This window comes from Aquarana catesbeiana, linkage group LG02 (assembly GCF_042186555.1).
Source record: "Aquarana catesbeiana isolate 2022-GZ linkage group LG02, ASM4218655v1, whole genome shotgun sequence".
Lineage (NCBI taxonomy): Eukaryota > Metazoa > Chordata > Amphibia > Anura > Ranidae > Aquarana > Aquarana catesbeiana.
In genome coordinates this window covers 388,334,291-388,348,084 of record NC_133325.1, presented here as the reverse complement: position 1 = coordinate 388,348,084, position 13,794 = coordinate 388,334,291, and the positions used below count along the sequence as shown (strand labels likewise).

Here is a 13,794-nt window from a genome sequence, read left to right as displayed (position 1 = left end):
GCCACTGCGTCGTTTTAACTGACAGTTGCGCGGTCGTGTGACGCTGTACCCAAACAAATTTACGGCCCTTTTTTTCCCACAAATAGAGCTTTCTTTTGGTGGTATTTGATCACCTCTGCAGTTTTTATTTTTTTATGCTATAAACAAAAGAAGTGCGACAATTTTGAAAAAAAACACTATCTTTTACTTTTTTCTATAATAAATATGCCCCATTAAAAAAAAAAAAAAAATTTTCCTCAGTTTAGGTCGATATGTATTCTACATATTTTTGGTAAAAAAATCGCAATAAAGGTATATTGTTTGGTTTGCGCAAAAATTATAGCGTCTACAAAATTGGGGATAGATTTATGGCATTTTTATTATTATTTTTTTTTTTTACTAGTAATCGCGGCAATCTGCGATTTTTTTTTTTTTTTTTTTTTTTTTTATCGGGACTGCGATATTGCGGCTGACAAATTGGACACTTTTTTTGACACATTTTTGGGACCATTGACAATTATAAAGCGATCAGTGCTATAAAAATGCACTGATTACTGTATAAATGTCACTGGCAGGGAAGGGGCGATCACGGGGGTTAACTGTGTTCCCTAGGTGTGTTCTGAATGTTTTCTTTTAACTCATTTTAGTTAATCTTGGTTAATTTTATGTCATATGTTATTATATGGAGTGGTAGAGTCAGAATAACCATTTAACATTCTCCATGCAATTCATTTTTCTTACTCATCTTTTGAGGAACACAGAGGGAGTCTGTCTTTTCTACTGCATTATCATAACCTTCTTTTTCTTTTTTTTTTCTTTTTTTTTTTTTTTCTGTGAAATTATGTCTTTTATAATGACACTTCTCTATGTTGCTACTGGAGATTTGTCTCTTTGATACAGCTATCCAGTGCTGTCGTCCTCTGCCTGGTTTTAGGTGTACCATTTCCGGCTAGCCTGTAAGTGTGCTTTGAGTGCTTGGCTTCCACATAGGGCACTCTGTAGGCTGGTACTGGAGATATGTCTGTGCTGATAACTGATAAGCGTTTTGAAAGCCCTTCTAAAGCTTTGTTCTCACTGGCAGGGCCTTTCCTTCGATTCTGGCTGTGACCTTACTTTGTCAAACCATGTCTGACTGGTTAAAATCACAAAGCAGATGACTGAAGTGTTCAATTTCAGGAGGGTTGGTTTGCTAGAAGCCTCACATCTCATTTGTCCCATGTTCATGTATGTAAGGCACTTTAGCTAATGTGATGGACTGGAAAACTCTTGTGTGTAAAGCTTTTAATTTGCATGTTCTATGAGGGACAGCCTCTCTTTGAACCAGCTCTTGATATCATCAAGGATATTACTGGTGGCTAGAGCACTCCTCTTCCTCAGTGGGAGAAGACTGAACAGACTGAAAAGACCATCCCTCCTTATTTGTAAGAATTGTCCTTCGTTACTCTACTCCCTTGACCCCCACTGCCTCCAAGCTTGGTTCCCCCATCCCAACCTGCATTCAGTTCCTCAGACATGCCTTCCTCTGCATGAAGGTGCATTCCCACTTTCCAGAGCAGGGGGATGCTTATTTAACTTTGTGAACACTTGGACAGCTTGCATCTCAGAGGCTTGGGTTTTGGAGGTAGACTCCCAGAGCTACAAACTGAAGTTGTAGACCTTACCTATCCTCAGTTGCTTACCTCTAATCATGTCACCACACAGATTAGCAGATCGTCATTGAACCTTCTCTCTTTTTCTGGATCAAGTTGTCATTGCCCCAGCTCCTCAAGCCCTAAGGAGAATTTATCCTGGACATTTGTGGCATTCCTATTTGACCAGTTTCAATCCAGAATTCTGCAACACAACATTCTCTGTGATTGTGGGACAAGTCTTTCCTGTTTTGGGATAAACCTGTTCATCTGTTATTGAGAACCAGGTTGTCCCTGGCTTGGTAGCTCAGGAATCCAGCTCTGGAGTTGGGGAAGCCTTCTTCCTTGTTTTTTTTTTTTTTTTTTTTCTTTTGAGGATCCTCATGCTGGACATTAGGCTGGGGTTGTAAAAGTTCAACTTTTTTTTTTCTATAAAATAATATTTACATTCTCTGTGCAATGGTATTGCACAGAGCAGCCCTTGTCCTCTACGGGTGCTCCGCTGGCGCTTTTGGCTGTTGACAGTGGCGGAAGCCAATGGCTTCTGCTGCTGTGTCTCAGTCAATGAAGGAGAGACCCAGGAGAGCCGCAGCTCTCGTGCACATCGCTGGATCGAGGTCTGGCTCGGGTAAGTATTAGGAGGGCTGCGGGAGGAGCTGCACACAGAAGGTTTTTTACCTTCATACATACAGATCTTATGATTCGATACAGTATTTAAACAGGTAAAGTTTTGGGAATATAGACATACTTATAAAGTCAAAAATAAATAAAGTGCGCTAATTATATGAAAAAACACACATAGATGTGAATACATGTGGGTGGTAGTAAAAACCACAATCTACTGAGAGCAAGTAAATGACTCCATGAGTGGTAGAAATATATAAGTGCAAAACATAAAAACTCAAATAAAAAGAAGAAACAAAAATGTGTACATGTGAAGTACAATGATATTAATAGCGTGAAAATCTGAAAATCAAACAAACTCAGTCCATGGGTTCAAACATAAAAAGTTCATCAGTGAAAAAAAAGGCTTCCATCCACTATACAGCTCAGCAGCAACTAATCCCCCTATGAGTGGATTGACAAAGGAGAGAGATGTACAGGATGGTGCAAATCCACTGGCGGTGACTCCAATAAGTGAGAAAGTGATAAAGGTGGACTCTTACCCTCCGTGTTGGACCCCCTCCTTGGCAGGGTCTATCAGGCATGCAGATTTTTGCCCTCTGCAGGGACCGTGTAATGAGAAGATCTCCCCAGCAGCTGTCAGGAATGTTGTCTCCGATCCGGGCTGGTCCACGTGAAACGCCTGTAGAGGGGGGAAGGAAAGCTCTCTTGCTCCCAGTGTGGCAAAGGAAAAAGCAAAAGAGCGGAGCTCCAATAGTGTAAAAAGTTTCGGAATTTATTCAATAAAAGTAAAGACCGCAACGGAGAGTGCACGCTCCGTGAGGTAAAAATACAATTAAAAAGAAGCCGGCATATAAGAATCGTAATAACCGTGCATAACATGGGGCAGTCGTGACGGCTTACAACGTAGCCACGCCCTACATGTTTCGTCGTAAGTAGACGTCTTCAAAGGTATTTTTACCTCACGGAGCGTGCACTCTCCTATGCGGTCTGTACTTTTACTGAATAAATTCCGAAACTTTTTACACTATTGGAGCTCCGCTCTTTTGCTTTTTCCTTTGCCACACCGGGAGCAAGAGAGCTTTCCTTCCCCCCTCTCCAGGCGTTTCACTTGGACCAGCCCGGATCGGAGACAACATTCCTGACAGCTGCTGGGGAGATCTTCTCATTACACGGTCCCCGCAGAGGGCAAAAATCTGCATGCCTGATAGACCCTGCCAAGGAGGGGGTCCAACACGGAGGGTAAGAGTCCACCTTTATCACTTTCTCACTTATTGGAGTCACCGCCAGTGGATTTGCACCATCCTGTACATCTCTCTCCTTTGTCAATCCACTCATAGGGGGATTAGTTGCTGCTGAGCTGTATAGTGGATGGAAGCCTTTTTTTCACTGATGAACTTTTTATGTTTGAACCCATGGACTGAGTTTGTTTGATTTTCAGATTTTCACGCTATTAATATCATTGTACTTCACATGTACACATTTTTGTTTCTTCTTTTTATTTGAGTTTTTATGTTTTGCACTTATATATTTCTACCACTCATGGAGTCATTTACTTGCTCTCAGTAGATTGTGGTTTTTACTACCACCCACATGTATTCACATCTATGTGTGTATTTTCATATAATTAGCGCACTTTATTTATTTTTTATTTTTTATGGTATACACAGATATTGGTGTATTTTGTGTGCAGCTTTTACCTTTGACCTTTTTTGCTCTGCAGCGCAGTTTTTCTTTTCATTTTTGATACTTATAAAGTCGAAGATTTAACAGTGTTGCGGAAACTATAAATAGAACTTTGCCCCAAGGAAAATAAAATTATTTTCATCCTGTCATTTGATTTTTTATTATATAGATGACCAAGAAAATAAAGAAACTAGAAAAAGAAACCATTGTTTGGCGTACCAAGTGGGAAAATAACAATAAAGCCCTATTACAAATGGCTGAAGAGGTGAGTATGACTGTAGATATCTTTTGTTGTCCTATTTTTTATTTTTTTTTTTTTAAGTCATTTCTCAGATTTTGGTGTGCATCTTCTATCATAAAAATGTATAAGCTCTTCAGTTAAAAATAATTTAATCAGTTTCTTTGAGAGGTAAATTTTATGGTCACAGGAGGATTGTTTCGTTTTGATTCGAGTGAAAAAGCATCTGTCTCATTGTGGGTAGGTTTACACCAAGAATTGTACAGAACACGCTGCCCGTTCATTTTGACCGGTTGATTTGCACTGGACCACACAAAGTAGCTTATGCACTACTTTAGAAAATGCACTGCAACTGGATCACATGGTACTTCTGTACCTTGCGATCTGGTGCAGGCAAACACACTGCGTTTGGAGTGTCGTTAATTTGATATTGACACCCACTGCAGTTCTCAACTGCAGTGCATTTTAAACGCAGTGCAGGAAACATGCACCGAATGCGGGTATCTTGCACCACGTTCTGGTACGGGCACTTACACCAGAAACTGTTTGCAGGCTTTTCGCTCATACTTGTCAACCTACATGACAATCAAACAGGAAGAAAATGCACAGAAGAACATGCACACCTGCTGATCATCTCATTTGTATTTTGTATGCTCTCTATTAAATGTGCAGGAAAATGCTCATATGGGGAAAATCGCTTGGCAGTCTCCTAAACGGGCAATATAACAGGATTTTTGTACTTGCCATAAAATGTGTTTCTTAGAATTCAATAAGAGATGCAGGTCCCACTTCTCCATGTGCATGATTATGCTCTCAGTACTACTTTGCTACAAACCTGAGGCATACAGGTTGCAGGAGGGAATATCCTAGGTCAATCTACAGTTCTTTGTTTGCCAGTGTTGAATCCTTCTGTAGGCTACTTCGTAACCCAAAGATGAAAGACTTCAAATGTGCCCCAATGCAAAAATTATTTTACAGTGGTTACAAAATCGGTCTGATATAATTGGGTTATACTGCTGCCTACAGGAGGCTTTGGACACTAGCAAACAGAAAAAGCTGTTGGCCAGCTAGGTATAACTTACATAATTTTGTAAAGAAAGCAGTACTTAGGAGTAGATCACAACACCATGGGATAGGAGCTGTGGGACCCATTTTTGTTGAGGCTTGAACATACATCTGGTAAAACAAGTTGTCAGACGTACAGAGCTTCACTTTTTCCACATTTTGTTATGTTACAGCCTTATTCCAAAATGGATTCAGTTTATTTTTTTCCTCAAAATTTTACTAACTTCTTTCACATTGTCATTATGGGGTATTGTTTTAAATCTCTGCAAATTTATTAAAAATAAAAAAAGGAAAAAAATCACATGTACATAAGTATTCACAGCCTTTGCTCAATACTTTGTTTCAAGCACCTTTGGCACAAATTACAGCCTCGAGTCTTTTTGAGTATGATGCTACAAGCTTGGCACACCTATTTTTGGGCAGGTTCTCCCATTCTTCTTTGCAGGACTTCCCAAGCTCCATCAGGTTGGATGGGGAGCGCTTGGTGCGCAGCCATTTTCAGATCTCTCCAGAGATGGTCAGCCAGGTTCAAGTCTGGGTTCTGGCTGGGCCACTCAGACATTCACAATCCTTTGCTATCTTGGTTGTGTGCTTAGGGTCATTGTCCTGTTGGAAGATGAACTTTTGCCCCATCCCAAGGTCCAGAGCGCTCTGGAGCAGGTTTTCCTCAAGGATGCCTCTGTACATTGCTGCATTCATCTTTCCCTCGATCCTAGCTAGTCTCCCAGTTCCTGCCGCTGAAAAACATCACCGCAGCATGATGCTGCTGCCACCACCATGCTTCACTGTAGGGATGGTATTGGCCAGGTGATGAGCAGTGCTTGGTTTCCTCCAGACATGGCTCTTGCTGTTCAGGCCAAAGAGTCCAATCTTTGTTTCATCAGACCAGAGAATTTTGTTTCTCATGGTCTGAGTCCTTCAGGTGCCTTTTGGCAAACTTCAGACGGGCTGTCATGTACCTTTTTACAGAGGAGTGGCTTTTGTCTGGCCACTTTACCATACAGGCCTGATTGGTGGAGTGCTGCAGAGATGGATGTTCTTCTGGAAGGTTCTCCTCTCTCCACAGAGAAATGCTGGAGCTCTGTCAGAGTGACCATCGGGTTCTTGGTCACCTCCCTGACTAAGGCCCTTTTCCTCCGATCGCTCAGTTTGGCCACTCTAAGAAGAGTCCTGGTGGTTCCAAACTTCTTCCATTTACGGATGATGAAGGCCACTGTGCTCATTGGGACCTTTAATGCTGCAGAAATTTTTCTGTACCCTGTTCCAGATCTGTGCCTCAATAGAATCCTGTGTTGGATGTCTACAGACAATTCCTTGGACTTCATTGCTTGGTTTGTGCTCTGACATGCACTGTTAACTCTGGACCCTTATATAGACAGGTGTGTGCCTTTCCAAATCATGTCCAATCAACTGAATTTACCACAGGTGGACTCCAATTAAGTTGTAGAAACATCTCCGGGATGAGCCGTGGAAACAGGATGCTCCTGAGCTCAATTTTTAATTGTCATGGCAAAGGCTGTGAATATGTATGTACATGTGATTTTTTTTCGTTTTTTTATTTTTAATAAATTTGCAAAGACTTCAAACCAACGTCTTTCACGTTATTATTGGGTATTGTTTATATTTTTTTAAAGAAAAATAATACATTTATTCTATTTTGGAATAAGGCTGTAACATAAAATGTGGAAAAAGTGAAGCGCTGTGAATACTTTCCGGATGCACTGTATTAAAAGGGGAAACATGCAGCCTTGCCAATTTGTTAAACAGTTTCTTGATGCTTACAAGCCCAAGAAGCACTTGCAGATTAAGTGGAGTGCACCTTGACAGGAAAATGTGGAACCTTATCTTTAAGTCATAAACTTGAACAATAATTTGAGCCACTGAGAAATGGTAGAATGAGAAGCTGGTTCTCCTTTTATAATGGCCATCAGAAATTATAAAAGCCAATCTTTCTAATGGAAGCAGTGGCTGAGAGGTAAGCCCATAGAGTGCAAACTACATCAGGCAGTGATGGGAAATTTCTTCAGATGTACTGAAGATGGACATAAAGAAGAACAATGTCCAGGTTGAGGTGAAAGTCTGAAACCACCTTCGGAAGGAAGAAGTGTAGGCCTCAGCATTACTTTGGCCTTGTGTAAGACCAGAAAGAGTTTTTAAAAAAAGAGGACCGGGCCACCAGCTTAGGCACGCTTCTTACAGGAGTGATGGCAATAAGAAATGCTACTTTGTGAGAGAGTGAATATATAGGGAAAATCCCTAATAAATTTATAAGGTTTTTTTGTTTTTTTTTTTGTGAAGCCAAAAGAATCAAATTCATATCTCACAGTAGAAGATTATATAGGGGAGCTACATGAGGATTCCTGTACAAAAGCCTTATCCAACAAGTGGGAGATGGTTATTGAAATGAAATGGCAAGAGCTGAAATGTGTGGCTTGTTGGTACTCGGGGGCCAAATGCTGACCCAGGTTTAATTTTATAAAGGTCACGGGATCAACCCCTTGAGTATTTTTGGGGGTAAAAACTTTTCCCCTGGTGCTAGGTGAAGTAAGCCTTACCTGGGCTTCAACAGCAGTGCCATTAAAACCAGCGGCCATAAAGCAGGGGAGTAAACCAGTCCTTGTTATAGGAGATGTGGATGAACTTGCAGGGGGTCCACAAGGTGCTATGAGAATCACCGAAATGCCCTTTATCCACTCAGAGTAAATGAGGAAGGAGTTTCAGAAGAGGAAAGACATAGATAAGGTTGTACTAATCCCATGGAGCCACCAGAGCATCCACTGCTTCTGTCAGAGGATCTTTGCACCTGGCAAAAAGCCTGTTCAGTTTGTTTCTAAATCAGGAAGCCAGAAGGTTCCCATCCATGTTCCCAAGAAGGAAGACTAGTGAAGATGAAAGACCTGTCAATGGTGACAGCACAGCGCTGGAGGGCTTAGTTTCAAGGTAAGTCTTTCATAATGTGCTTGCATGCAACGCCGAGCACATTATGCCTTCACCTTGCAGGATTGTGTTTTGTTTTGTTGGTTGCTAGGATGCAGGGTGGTCCTAGCAACCAGTCACCTGCTTGGTAACAAAAAGCTGGGCAACTCTCACACTCTGTGCAGACCTGCACCGTATAAGGTAGGACTGTGAGCGAGGGTGAAAACGCTGCTGTAAAAGGCAAAGAGAGGGGCTGAGGACACTGCTTTGGGGGTTTGAGGACATTGCTGTGGCCTGGGGGGGGTAAAGGGAGGTTAAGGACACTGGTATGAAAGGGGGACTCTTGACGTAAAGGGGGGGGGGACTTTAAATTGAAGGGGATCGGGACTGAGGACACTGATGTAAAGGGGGACTGATGTGCAGGGGGGGGGCTGAGGACACTGATGTAAGAGTGGGATTGTAATAGAAGTGTAGGGTGGGGCTGTGATGTAAAGGGTCTGTCATGGCACAAACATGCAATTCAAACCTCTGCTGGAAGAAAATATCCTGACCAGACAGTGAATTTGAATTCAATACCCCTGTTCTAAGTGCTCATCAACTAAAGGGTCAGTAAGGACTGTAGCTAGGTACTTTTGCTTATAAGTCTGTTTCCCTAAGGTTTGACAGACTTATATCACAGCTATTGCAGATTGGAAAGGGTTTCCAAAGGTTTACCAGTAGATTCCTTAAAAAGGAGCTCCAGGCACCTTAAGAAAAAATTAAGTGAGCAGCTACAAATACAGTAGCTGCTGACTTTTAATATAAAGATCCCGTTATGTCAGTGCCCCAAACGTATTCTTCAATCGGCTTTGGGTGCAGGCGCGGGCATCTGTAGTAAGAGAAACAGGAAGTAAAGCCTTGTGGCTTCACAGCCTGTTTCCTACTGCACATGCATAAATCGCGCTGCGCTTTCTGAATGGTCCCGCCTGTGTGTGTCCCAGAAGGCGGGGGGGGGGGAGAAAAAGGGGCCGGAAATGTCGTAGGTTGTTGTTCTTACTCGGGGAGATCAAAACCAGGTACCCGCTCCCCCCTTCCCCCCCAAAAAATGCCAGTGCTTTAAACACTGGGGCATAGTCAGCAGGTACATTGAGAAGTTGATTTTCTAAAAATAGAGTGTAAAATCTGGTGCAGCTGTGCATGGTAGCCAATCAGCTTCTAACTTCAGCTTGTTCAATTAAGCTTTGACAAAAAAACCTGGAATCTAATTGATTTCTATGCAAATGTGCAACCGATTTTGCACACTCCAGTTTTAGTAAATTAACCCCTCTGTGTTTTTTTTTAAGATGGGATATCGCCAGATCCACAGTGGAAATTACCCACGTTTACCAAAAAAAAAATCCTTCTCAGATACTGGTCTGAAAAGCATTTAGGGGGAATAAATAGTTAATCAGTAGTATTCAGTCTTCAGGCAGAACAGGTTGAAGTAAGGCATGTACTGGAAAAGTTTGATAGTTTGAGTCTTGGGGATTTTCAGGGATGCCAGACTAGTAACTGTGCAAGAAGGCAAAGACTATTCTATTTAAATGTGGTTTGCAAGGCATCAATAAGATCTGATATGGTAACCTTTAACCTGGGATCTAGATCAGCTGATTAAGGCTCTTTATGAACAAATTTATCAATTACATTTCCGGGAGATTCTCTGCTAGACAGTATAGCTGCAGGAATGCCAGATAAAGATTCTGGATGGGAAGGCATAGAGGTACTCTTGTGGCCTCTTCATTTTATGCTTGCAATCATAGTTGCAGTTTGGCTCAGAATATCTAGCATAGCTGTGGAGAACTCTTTCTTGGATAAAGCAGAGGAGGGAGCCACACCTAACTAAACTATGGGAGACTCTGAAGATGATGTTGACTCAAACAGGGGGCAATGATCCAGACTATCTGTCAGGTCCCTTAGAAGGGACAGGCTCTCCCAGAACTGTTAGTGGATTGTCAGCTGGAGCGACTTGATGTACTGGGACTGCCTGTCTTGTGCTTGGGATCTGACATGTGCTGCTGAGCAGGATTAATTTAATGAGAATGGCAAGTAAAAACTATGGTTACTTACATTCTGTTGCTTAAGAAGGAGAGGTTCAATGGCCTTAGGTGACCAGGTCACTGTAGGCGTCAGTAAAGACTAACCAAGGTGTAAAACTATGTTTCTGTTGCAGATAGGGGCTATAGTGGAAAGAAGCTACCCCATGTTAAAAACATGTGGGAACAGAGTTGGAAGTGTATGTGCTACACTCAAACTAATGACATTGCATCCTCAGTGTGTTAACATCTTCTGCATAATCTAGCAGAACAGGAGTTACTCATTAAGTCTTCGGAGACTGGGTCACACCAGAGGCTGTTCTATGATTCTGGACCTAGAAAGCGCTCTGTGGCTAACACAGTTCCTGAAAGTCTGGGACGCACCACAAACAAAGCCCAATGCCTTCCGTTTCTACTCTATCCAGGCTCAACAATCTTTGGTCCTTTGGGGTCCAGTTTTCAAGGCATCTCCAAAGAAATGCTGACCTGGATAGCAGCATAGAGAACCCAGCTCAGCAACATGAAGCACATTTTATTGGGGGGGGGGGGTAAATAACTAGTTGAAAAAGATTAGACCTCCATTTGCCTAGGACACTAGCAAAAAAAAATAAAAAAGCTGGGAGGTGAAGGGGTTATTCCCAGCTGGCCAATGTGTTATTTTTTTGCTACTGTCCAAACCCTTCTGCAAGTGGCTACATAATCCAATTGTATCAGAATGACAGAGTCCTGTGTCCCTAATGAACAATAAATAATTTTCTTTCCTTGCGCATTATAAATAAGATTTCTCCAGGACCCAGCTGCCTGCACTATGTGAGACATACTTCAATTGATGTGACTAAAGCTGTAGGGATTTTGCTTTAATTAATTTTCTATACTCTGTAGCCTGCCTTGCCAAGGAATGTGTTGTCATTTTGTGAGCCAAATTAAGCCTGCATAAAATGGGTACTGAATGGTCCTGTGTGTTTCCCATAGTACCTAATACTACTATTTACCCCATTGTAAGAGAACACTGATGAGATCATTTGAGAGGCTGTGAAAAACTGAAGAACATGCATTGTTAGGCCCCTTTCACACATGCGGACCGTATGTCCGTATTTCATCCATCCGTTTTCGGATGAAATACGGACATACATGCATCCCTATGGGATAGCGGGTGTCAGCGGATGTACATCCGCAAACACCCGATGTCGTCCGGCTCCGCTCTCGTCCGATTCTGCGGACGGAAGAAAATCCTATTTTTCTATCCGTCTGCAGAGCGGATCGGAGGAACACGGACAGACGGTCCGTGTTCCTCCGATCCCCCATAGGAGAGAGCGGAGATCTGACAGGGCGGTCCCTGCACAGTGTGCGGGTCCCGCCTTGTCATCTGCCTGCTCAGCTGGGGAAAACGGAGCGATCCCCGCTGAGCAGCGGATGTTCATGGGGCGGATCAACACGGATCCGTCCCGTGTGAAAGGGGCCTTTGGCCTCATGCACACTTGGCTTAAACCCCGCATTTACAGGCGTTTGGTGGTGGTTTGTTTTTTTTGTTTGTTTTGTCCAGCCTGTAAAAGCACTTGTGTCCATGCACACATCAATTTTACCTGTGTATTAGGAGAGAAGCATATACAGGTTGGGAAAAAACAAAACACCAAAGCCTTGTTCAGGAGAGGTGTTTGAAGAGCAGAAAAATGCTGAACGCATGTAATTGCATCTAAACTGAGCAATAATGTATTCCAATGCCCAGAATAACTTAATATTAATGCTAATATCTTCTGGTTCTTAGGGGCTCTGTGTACATGAGGCCTTGGTGGCTCTTCAGGATTTAAGATGATCACCACTGACATTAGACATTTTGTGGTGTATTAACAATTCCTACTTCTTTTCTAGAAAACTGTTAGGGATAAGGAGCACAAAGCATTGCAAGTGAAACTGGAACGTCTGGAAAAACTCTGCAGAGCCCTCCAGACAGAGCGCAATGAGCTCAATAAGAAGATTGAAGGCCTTCAGGATCAAGTGTCTGATGGTGATGGTGGTGGCACAGCTGATGGAGAGTCATTAGAGACTCATTCGGTTGAATCTCCAGAAGTGAAAAATGTGGTCACAAGTAAAGAGTGTGGAATCCAGCCTTTACCTGAACCTCCGCTACCAGACAGACAAATTGTGTTGCAAAAGACTGTCTCAAAAGGGCCGCCTTCTGGCGTTGATTCTGTTGACTAAAAAGGGGGGGGGAGATCAACACTGTTAAGAACACAGATACACAAGCATATGTATATACATAAAAATATACATATATATTTTGTGTATAACTTTGTTGGTGGTAATTTGTTTTGTGGTGAGAGATTTCCTACTTTTTCTACTATATTTGTATTTTCCTAGGACTACTGGAGTACATGTGCTACATAAAGCTTCCTAGCAACAACGCAGTCTAATAGATTTTCTCATATTCCACTTTGGTAGCTGTCTGCATTTTATTTTTTTCTATCTAATATGTCTTAGCCACATACTCCAGGCTCAGGTTTTTAAATCTTAGGCTGGTCGTACATTAATTTTGTTGTACAATTTTTTTTTTTTAATTTTTTTTAGATTTACTAAAACCATATAATATGAGGTCAAACCTAAACACTTTCAATTTGTATGCAATCAGGGAGGCCATTGCACTACAGGGTTGAATATAAATCTAAAGGAAATTGAATAAGAAAGTTGTATAATGTAAGGCCAGCTTAAGTGTGTCTTGGAAGCTAATGAAAGCAGTTATTCTGAGTATTGATTTGCATTCTGTGGCACATATTCCATGTTTGTGGAAGATTTCCTTTTAAAGGGGCTGTCACAATTCATGAGTAATAGATACCTGCCTAACCAACCTAATGGATGGCTGTACAACATGCCACAAATTTGCTGCCAGGAGTCCTATTCGATTTTGTTCTGTTATCAACATGGGCAAAGAGAGCCAACCAAACCAACCTTAAGCAGAGCAAGGATTCCAGATGTGTTCAAACCATGTGGTGTCTGAAGGGAGGGGCTCACTATTTATTTTTTAACAAAATGAAAGACTTTTAAAAGGTATGTGTTTTTTTTTTTTTTTTTTTTTTTTTTTTACTTTTAACAACTTGTGTCCCACTTTTACTGTGTGCAGCTAAGTTTGTTGTATAAACTACACAGCCTGACTTGGGAGGGCAGAATCTAATGCCTAGGAATACTTGGTGGGCATTAGAATTGCCACCCTCATACTGGAGTTTGAAGATAGCAGTACCTGCCTTTACACGCACATGAACTTTACTGGCATCCCAGTCTTAGTCCGTAGAGTTCAATAGTGGGTTGGCCCACCTTTTGCAGCTATAACAGCTTCAACTCTTCTGGGAAGGCTGTCCACAAGATTTAGGAGGTGTCTATGGGAATGTTTGACCATTCTTCCAGAACCCCATTTGTGAGGTCAGGCACTGATGTTGGACGAGAATGCCTGGCTTGCAGTCTCCGTGCTAATTCATGCCAAAGGTGCTCTATCGGGTTGCAGGCCAGTCAAGTTCCTCCACCCCAAACTCTCTCATCCACACTATATTGCCAAAAGTATTGGGCTATCCTTCCAAATCATTTGGTGGAAGGGAGATTATGGCACGGGGTTGTTTTT

General features: G+C 42.1%; 1 protein-coding gene across 1 annotated transcript in view; it reads left to right on the top strand.

Moving 5' to 3' along the window:
* The window catches only part of TXLNG (taxilin gamma), a 96,141-nt gene extending 83,553 nt beyond the window's left edge, over positions 1 to 12,588 (top strand). The window contains exons 9-10 of the mRNA XM_073615190.1: positions 4,087 to 4,182; positions 12,057 to 12,588. Coding sequence (XP_073471291.1) covers positions 4,087 to 4,182; positions 12,057 to 12,386 — 426 coding nt within the window. The 3' untranslated portion in view covers positions 12,387 to 12,588. The remainder of the gene's footprint in view (positions 1 to 4,086; positions 4,183 to 12,056) is intronic.
* Positions 12,589 to 13,794: the final 1,206 nt, after the last annotated feature.